We start from the raw sequence: 9,440 nt of genomic DNA, 5'->3' as shown, positions 1-9,440 counted from the left end.
GTCGTTGAGTATCTGTTCTTTCAGTCTTGTGTTAGAAGTTGTGAGAAGCGGTCAACTTCTGGTAACAACTGGCAATTGATTTGAGACATTTTTTTTTTCTACAGTCAGAATCTCATCACACCGTGGATTTAAAGCACAACACTTACAATATTTTATCATCGATGTTCAAGAATTGTGAAGAATCCCGTAACAAACCGACAACCACGCGTCATTTATTGCAATTTACGAAACGTCTTTTGTAGTACCTTTTCAGCGTTACGTGTAAGTAACACTAACCAAACTGAGGCCACTTCAATAATTTTTACTTCTACTTCAACAACTTATATACGAGTCTGAATTTGTTAAGTTTTTTTTACAGAACATGGTTTTGGGGGTACTTTGAAAGAAAATCGTATCCCCCAGAATTGCCCCCTCCAAAGAAGTATATAGTGAAAGGCGAAAGAAATACCGTTCATCCTGGCAAACAAAAGAAAGATGGTCTGGTTCTGTCTAAATGGCATGACATCTCCATTCTTTCCGCAGCATCAAATACAGCATCTAATGTTAAAAAAATTCTCAGCAATCGAGAAAAAAATCGAAGTTCCTCGGTTCTCTATCCTGACAGAATACAACAAGAAAGCGGGAAGAACCGATTACATGAGTTCACGAAAAACGCTCACAACAGCAAGTGGTAAAGTGCTCTTCACGATTTGTTACGGGTTGTCACAATACATAATGCCTGGAGACCTGACTGCAAAGATGGAAATAAGATCCGTTACGGAAATATTCGGAGAGTAGTTATTCAGGTAGGCCTATACTTCATAACTTTTACGACTCCTAAGAAAGGACCAGGACGAAACACACTACAGTACTGTAGCAGATGAGCTCCCATTTGATGGAATGAACCATCAAATTGTAAAATACGCTAACTCAAAAGAAGAAGATGTGTGTGTATTACATCAGCAAGTGCCAAATGAATAAAATATCTTATGTCGGACTTGTGTTGAATGTTTTGCTGCTCGTCATACCAAAAAAATTGTTGTTTTGTTTTATAACTTGCAGTCATCTCTAAATCATTTCAACAGTACAAAAATGTGTCACTCTTTGATGTAAGTGTTTTGTCTCATTAGTGCTTTGCGTTACATATGTGTTACAGTGCACCATTCATTATATTAAAACTAGAAAGACAAAAATTCCAGCCGGCCGAAGTGGCCGTGCGGTTCTAGGCGCTACAGTCTGGAGCCGAGCGACCGCTACGGTCGCAGGTTCGAATCCTGCCTCGGGTATGGATGTGTGTGATGTCCTTAGGTTAGTTAGGTTTAATTAGTTCTAAGTTCTAGGCGACTGATGACCTCAGAAATTAAGTCACATAGTTCTCAGATACATTTGAACCATTTTTAAAAAATTCCTTTTTCGCTTCAAATGGTCATTTTCCCGCGAATAAAAACTAAATGTAATGTAGTTGTTGCTATGATCTTCAGTCCGAAGACTGGGTTGGTACAGCTCTCCATGCTACTCTTCCTCTGCAGACCTCTTCATCTACGAATAACTACTGCAACTTACATCCTTTTGACTTTGCTTACTGTATTCATCTCTTGGTTTCCTCTACAGTTTTGCCCGTCACACATCTCTCTAGTAGTAAATTGGCGATCCCCTGTTATTTCAGAATGTCCTATCAACTGATTTATTCTAGTAGTCAGATTGCTCCACAAATTTCTTTTCTTCCCAGTTCAGTTCAGTACCTTGTCATTAGTTTCGTGTTCAAAAATGTTCAAATGTGTGTGACATCTTACGGGACTTAACTGCTTACACACTACATAACCTAAAACGACAAACACACACAGCTATGCCCGAGGGAGGACTCGAACCTCCGCGGGACCAGCCGCTCCGTCCATGACTCCAGCGCCTTAGACCGCTCGGCTTAGTTTCGTGATCTATCTACTTAATCTTCAGCATTCTTCTGTGACACCATATTTCAAACGCTTCTATTCCCTTCTTGTTTACACTGTTTCTCGTCTGTGTTTCATTTCCATACACCCCATACAAATACTTTCAGGAAAGACTTCCTAACACTTAAATTCATATTCGATGTCAACAAATTTCTTTTCTTCGGAAATGCTTTTCTTGCCATTGCCAGTCTACGTTCTGCAGCCTCTCTCGTGTACAAATGTGAGTAAATAGGTTAAGATATATGCTAACACTTTTTCCCCATTACATATTAAACAGGGTGAGTCAAAAAAGGATTTTACAACTTTGGAATGATGTTTTCGTTGTTGCTGTTGTTGTGGTCAGTCCAGAGACTGATTTGATGCAGTTCTCCATGATACCCTATCCTGTGTTAGCCTCCTCATTTCCGAGTACTATTCCAGCCACGATCAGTTATTTTTCAGTTCAAATAACGTAACTAATTTCCTGCTTCGTAATCTAATTGGCACATCATCACCTGATTTAATTCAACTACATTCCGTTATAATTGTTTTCCTTTTGTTCATGTTCATCTTATATCTTCCTTTCAAGACGTTGTCCATTCCGTTCAACTGCTCATCCAACGCTTTTGCTGTATCTGACAGAATTACAATGTCATCGGCAAACCTCGCAGTTTTTAGTTCTTCTCCCTGGTCTTTAATTCCTGCTCCAAATTTTTCTTTGGTTTATTTTACTACTTGCTCATCATACACATTGAATAGAATTGTAGATAGGCTACAATCCCGTCTGACTCGGTTCTTAACCACTGCTGCCCTTTTACGGCCTTAAACTCGTATAACTGCCATCTGGTTTCTGTACAAGTTGTAAGCAGCCCTTTGCCTCCTGTATTTGCACCTGCTACCTTCATAATTTCAAGAAAATACTCCAGTAAACATTGTCAAAAGCTTTCTCTAAGTCTACAAGTGCTACAAACGTACGTTTGCTTTCCTTAAACTCTCTTCAAAGAGATGTACGGTCAGTAATTCCTCGCGTGTTCCTATATTTCTCGGGAATCCAAACAGATCTTCCTGAACGTCAGCTTCTACGTTTCTTCCATTCATGTGTGAGGAAATCATGATAGTATTTTGCAACGATGACTACTTAAACTGATAGTTCGGTAATACTCACACCCGTCAACATACATGCAAAAAAGTAACCCGTCACTAATAAATTTAAAATGGTAACAGTTAAACACAGATTCCGAACAACGGTGTGCTTTTATTTGCGACAGTATAAAAGTGCAAGTGTAGTACAGGGGTCTGAGTGTCAGCATTTGGACTGCAGACTGAAACATAGCCAACTGACCCCTACAGCGGTAAACACTATTCACGTCCTATAGCACGTTTCCAGCGTTTACGCTTTTCACGATTATTACCGCCTTCCTCTGTCAGTATGTAAACAAAATTGCAGTGCAGCGTTGATCGGCGTGCTCCCGTACCCCATTGGACCCGGCGCGCCCCGTGCGATCATCATTGGTCTGCGCGCGCACGTGTCGTTAAAAAAACGAGCGTCGGGCCCGCCTCCAGGAGCGCGCGAGACCCCGCCCCTGCCAGCTCGCGATTGGCTGCCGGCGGCGACGCGGCCGGCCGCCGCGGGTGGGGGGAGCGCGGCGGGCGTCATTGCGCGCCGGGTGCTGGTCAGGTGCAGTGCGTCCGCCGTGTGTGTTGCCGCCGCAGTCGAGTTGGCCCGTGCAGTGGCAGAATCTGTGTCCGCGCGCGTGCTCGCCGTCCACGTGCAGCCGAGGAAACGCCGGCAGCCGACCACGACCACGCCGACCGTCGCGTGCCTGCTCGCCACGACCACGTGCTCTCAGCCACCGGGGCGACGCTGCTCCGCTTCCGCATCTTCTCAGTGTGGGTGTTGTCGCAAAAACAGTCAAAATTCGGGTCAAAAATAGAGAACCTGTTCCTGTCTACCAGATGGAGGACCCTCACGATAGTGACATGGAAGGCAGCATGGTGAGTTTTTCCTTAATTTTTCATCTCTTTCGACGTCACCTTGCAGCATTTCTGTCGAGTGTCACAGTTTGTACGATGCTACTAATTCGCTGACTGGTATAGGACTACGTTTGGATTGTTTACATACACCATATTTATTTTATAAATAAATAAATGCACACGTGCTGAGTCCAGGGCCTGCTTCTGATATGTAGGCGTTCAGTTCCCTTCCGTTGCACTCTGTTATTCAAATCAACGCCTGCAATGCATTACAGTGAACTACACAGTAAAATTGATACATGTGAATAATGTTTATTGCCAGTACAAAGCCCGATTTTGGAAATTTTTGTACAGACCGAGAGCTACGTGGGGATGCCTCAGAGCGCATGAAACAGGCGGTGAACGGCCGTGAATCTAGGCCGTTCAAGAAGCATTTGCTTGTTGTGTAATCGATAAAAGCCGCCTCAGGTGACTTCTGCGCGTAACGGTTTCAAGATTTTGTTCGGTAATTTGTTCCACCGGGACTACCATGAGTGACACGCGTATTACACACTGGGTGAATTAAAAACACTGAACGTTCTTCGAATTGAGAAACAAGTGTCAGCATATGTGAAGTCGAATTAACGTATTTCTTCTTCTTTTCTAGCGGTTGATGTTTTTTTTTCTAAAATTAGTATAGTGTTGGTGGCTTGTCTCCACATGCTGTGCGTTTTAACGGTTATTTCTTTAGTTTGGTCACAGGCGATTATTGTGTAGGCTCTTGCGACGAATAAATGAAGACTTAAATATTTCTCTTCAAATGCATTGGCAGCAGTAGTCTAATCGCCACTTTTGTGTGAATTGTATTCCGCCTTGAGCAGAATTGGAGTATCATGCGTTTCGTTTATAACAACACGTATTTTGATTCAGTTTAGTTTGTAAGGTACAGAATACTATCTGTATCAGGTTAGGTGTGTGGTACGTGAAATCACGTAATTAATGCATGAGATATTTCAGTAACGCCAATTAAGCTTTTGCTTGCGTGTGTTCACCCGGTTAATTTCTTTGCTGTTAATGAGCATATCAGTATTTAGTCAAAAAATCTTCAGCTGTTGTTACATAAATTATCGGTTGATTAAAATGCTGTTGCCTTGAATTGTTCCTTAGCAACATAGGCTATGCTTAAGTACCCATGCTTATGGTTCTTTTTTTGTGTTGACTGGTTTAGCAAAACGCATAATCAAGTACTGTGGGTTGATGAAAAGTTTGTTTTCGGGATGTCACATTTTCATTTCAGTCTGAGAGAAATTCGACTTAGCTGTAGTTTTTAGCCTCGATGGATGAGCGCGCAAATTCTTCTCGATTTGGCTTTTTCAGAGTGGTAGTTGAGTATACGGAAGACGGTTGCATGGATGGTCAACACCGTTTGAGGTTTCACGGGCAGACATTTTTTTATGGTGATTTATGCGTCTTTTTTGACAATTTTCTGCTGGGATGGGGTTAATTTCTCGGTCACTGTGGCGATAATTTTATTCTTAGGCAGTTATGAGAGTTTTTCGTGGAGACAACCTACTTTTACAGTTAAATACGATACGAGCCATATTTTGCGTCGTTCTTTTGTAGGTAATACTAGTCGTCCTAGAGGAAGTATAGCGATCCGATTATTGGTAAATGTTTCTTCAGTCCTAGCTCGCGATGGCTGATCGTTGGTGACATTATGACGCACAGTTGTCAATATATGTGATGTATTTGATTTGAGAACTTCAGTTAAATAAACTACACATTCGAACGGCTAGTGCATCACAATCTCCGTGCTGCGATGGTGATACGGTTGTCCTCACAACAGATAACGACGATGACATGAGATATACTGTTCAGTCGGTTCCAGTTTTCACATTAGGTGTTCGAGTAGGGCATTCGACTACCTCTTTGGCATGTGATTTAAGGACTTTCTAGCCAGTCTTACCTCATCGACATAAAATAGGAATTTGGCACCTTTTTGAAAGGAATGAACGGCGTTGGCTTTAAGGTGCTTTTTTATGAAATCACCACCGGTTTGTGTCAACTGAAGACGCATCCTCAGGTATTAAGATTCTTTAACAAGTCATCGCCGAAGATAAAAGAATTTTCATCGCGAAACCGGTCCTAACTTTTAATAGAAGATATTCTACAGTCAGTGCGGATAATTTCTTTCAAAATGCGGAAATTTGGCTGTGGTTGCCCGCAATTTAGAAAACAATTTACCAACTGCCTTGTCACACCAGACAGCAACTTACCAGACATTACTCAGACGTGTATTCGAGTGCTAGAGGTTCTGCCGGAGTGCCTTTGCTCGTCTCTTTCTTGGAAATGTATTAAGAGAAGCGTAACCGGGGATACCTGATGACGAATTAAGAATTGTTGTCGTAAATGTTAGAGGCAGGTTTAGCTTGATATCTTAAGTGTTGTTAATTATGACATTATTTTGTAAGTTCCATCTGATACGCTTCTTACCAGAGTTATCGTTGTAAGAGGGTGTCGGAGTCTCTACGGAATTTTCCAGGTCAACGCCTGGCGGAAGTCTTAACATTTTTCGAAAGAGGAGGAATTACGTCTTGGTGTGGTGAAGCGATGAAAGCGTGGTGGTGTTAACGTCGCAGTGGGTCTTTGTGCGAGGCAGCCGTTCCTTTCAGCTGCGAAGTGCGGCCCTTCAGAGTAAAAATAAATTATTGGCTGGGCGGGGGTGGGGGCGGACTGGCGCCGGCTGCCCCCAGGAATTCGGCGGGGATGCTTTCCTGCTTCCCGAACCCCCCTGCTACGACCGGGTACGGGCATCCGATACCCGGGGCGGACAGCGGTTTGCATTCATAGGCGATACGGCAGCGAATCGAACGAGATATCTTGTATCGCTGCAGAACATTGATTCTTCACGTGGAGCGCAGTTTAACAGCAGTGGACAACAGCGCGCTGCTTAGGGGAGATTCCGCTAGTTCTTCTTTCTTGTGATACACACAATTTTGCTTTCTGTCGTTTCGGTTGATTTTCCTGAACTGTAATGAGAATCGCTTACTGTCTGGAAGAAAAATAAATGCGGTGTCTGTTCATACCTGTGAGTGTTGCTGCTTTTTCTCGTGTTTGAGCCGCAGTGCAGTTTTCGTTGTGCGTAATCTCTTACATGCACCGGGCACTTACTGTTAAGACGGAGGGCTCTAACACAATTTGGCTGACAGTTGGCTCACGCTCTGCGCGGTACTGGGCGGACATTCCGGGGAACCGTATCTATATACCTTCACCCCCTCCCCCTTTTTCCGATTTTAATAATCGAAGCACTTTAAATGCGAACATTTTTAGCTTAGGCTTTACCGTGACTGTTACGACATTTTTTATTTATTTATTTCCACGACGCGTTCGGAGGTTTAAACCTCCTCCATCGGGTGGATTTACATTAGTTAGTATTTCATTTGTGTATGTGTATGTGTGTGTGTGTGTGCGCGCCAGTATACGGCAGTATACATGTGATGTATTACGACAGCAAAAGGAACCTGTGACCACTGGAGGCAGTGCCACATGTTCCTCCAAAAATCGTAACGCAACATACACACAAATGCAATTCTAACTAATGTAAATCCACCCGATGATGGGGGTTTAAACCTTCGAAACGCGTCGTGGAAATAAATAAAACGGTGACTGGTAATCGAAGCACGATGTATTGCTCTGGGTGAAATGTGCATTAGAGATTTAGAAAAAAAATATCCGCACTCGAGGGAGGTTTGTCAAATTATATTTTACCTATATATGGCGTGAAAATGTTTGCCGTAGGGCTGTGGACTAAGCGCGTTGTTATATGTATTATTCTTCAACTATGTGTATCTAGCCTTGGCGTACCAGTTTTCATGATTATTTAGCTAAATGATTTACAATAGTTCGCGGGAATTCGCTACCTGTTGAAGATTTATGTACCACTATCCTCTCATTCGACTTTCTTCATTATTATACAATACCGAGATGTTCATTGCTTACACGGTAGCCTGTCTTTAGCGTCCAGTGGGATTTTTTGCACCTGCGGTATGGCCTAAATAACACCAGTAGACGTATTACTTGACATTGCAGCGTACCGTTCACAGACCTTGCCTCCAAGTCATAAAGTTTTGTGTTTCATAGTAAATCCGACGTCTGGTGGTGTGATAAACCTTCATTTACTCATTATATCAATCGTGAGTGACGAACTGCATCCGCGGTTTAAACGGGTGGTTAATGTTGGTCTAAATATGCAACCACTCGCTTTCTGATTCATTGTACCATTAGCTAGATTTAGAGCCACTGCAGGTTCTTCATCAAATGGAGTGGTCATTCTTGATCGTGTGAAGCTGGGATAGCGTATACAGACATATAGACACGAACATGCGGCATTTAGGTACTTGGTCCAAGATATAATTTTCCTAACACTTCCGTCTCGTGATGAGCCTGCAGTCACTCAAAATCTGGTTAAGCTTCTTCCTGATGATTCAATAGACCGTATCAAATTAGAAAGCGACTGGTTGCGTATTGTGCCTAAATAGACGGCTAACTTTCTTTACTCTTTCCCGTCCTGTCAAGGTCGGTTAAAGATCGTGATATTACATAATGTAATGTAATTTTTACGGACAATCTGTGATTTCGTCTGGTTGAGATGCATTGTTCAGCTTATTAATTTTATTAGGGAGCTGTAACATTGACCGCGCATTGTTTACTTATAACACTCTCTCTGGTGCTTCCATTAAAGAGCGTATGTCAGTCTACAGATCTTCCATGGATTTAAGTTACACTCGAGGACGAAGCTAATATGATCATGAAAATGTTTTGCCATTTCTTTTCTCAAGTGTTTTCCAGCTGCTGCTGGTTCAATTGATAGACAAAGAAATTCGCAACCTTCATTTAATTAGTAGACATCTTCTTTTTGAAGGACGTCATGATTTGCCGCCAAGAGCTGCGGATAAAATGCCTTTAGTTCTTGTTCAGTAATGAAGTTTTATTAACAGCTCTTGGCGGTAAATCATGGCGACCATCAGATATTTATCGGACTGCGGGCACCTTCTTAAAATGCTGCTTTTTGGTGGGTAACTCAGCTGTTGGGTACATATAAGCTAACTGGTGCGCTAATTTAAACAAACACAATTCAAAGGGAGGCAACATCTGTCAGTTATTTTTAGCATTCCTGCTTAGTCTTAATCCCACAACTCTAACCTGAGTTAGAACAATATCTTATCTCCTTGATTTTGTATAATTGCTTTATCCTTAATAAGAACCACCCTGTGCGACAATGATGTTAATTTCCTAGTCCAGAAATTGTGTGACATATAGTTACAAAATATAATGGAGGCGAAAGCTTACTTCATTTTATCCAGCAATTTGATAATATGTACGAGGACTTTTCGTGTACGTGCACGACGAAAAAGTTCAATGCCGTGATGGACTGCTCGTATACCGAGGTACACGCTCGTTCAGTCACACTTGTTGCAGCATTTGTGGAGATGCGCGAGTGTCTTGCACGCGTAAGGGGAAATTTGTCTGTCTGAACTTTATAACGCTGTAGGTTGCAGCAGTTGTCTTGCAGGCGCAATG

At 42.4% G+C, this 9,440-nt stretch overlaps 1 protein-coding gene across 1 annotated transcript in view; it reads left to right on the top strand.

Moving 5' to 3' along the window:
• The first annotated feature begins 3,576 nt into the window (after positions 1 to 3,576).
• The window catches only part of LOC126273293 (protein dead ringer-like), a 633,628-nt gene continuing 627,764 nt past the window's right edge, over positions 3,577 to 9,440 (top strand). Inside the window, exon 1 of the mRNA XM_049976838.1 lies at positions 3,577 to 3,902. Within this exon, the coding sequence (XP_049832795.1) occupies positions 3,864 to 3,902 (39 nt within the window). The 5' untranslated portion in view covers positions 3,577 to 3,863. The remainder of the gene's footprint in view (positions 3,903 to 9,440) is intronic.

Source organism: Schistocerca gregaria, chromosome 5, assembly GCF_023897955.1.
Source record: "Schistocerca gregaria isolate iqSchGreg1 chromosome 5, iqSchGreg1.2, whole genome shotgun sequence".
Lineage (NCBI taxonomy): Eukaryota > Metazoa > Arthropoda > Insecta > Orthoptera > Acrididae > Schistocerca > Schistocerca gregaria.
This window is presented reverse-complemented; position numbering and strand designations above follow the sequence as displayed.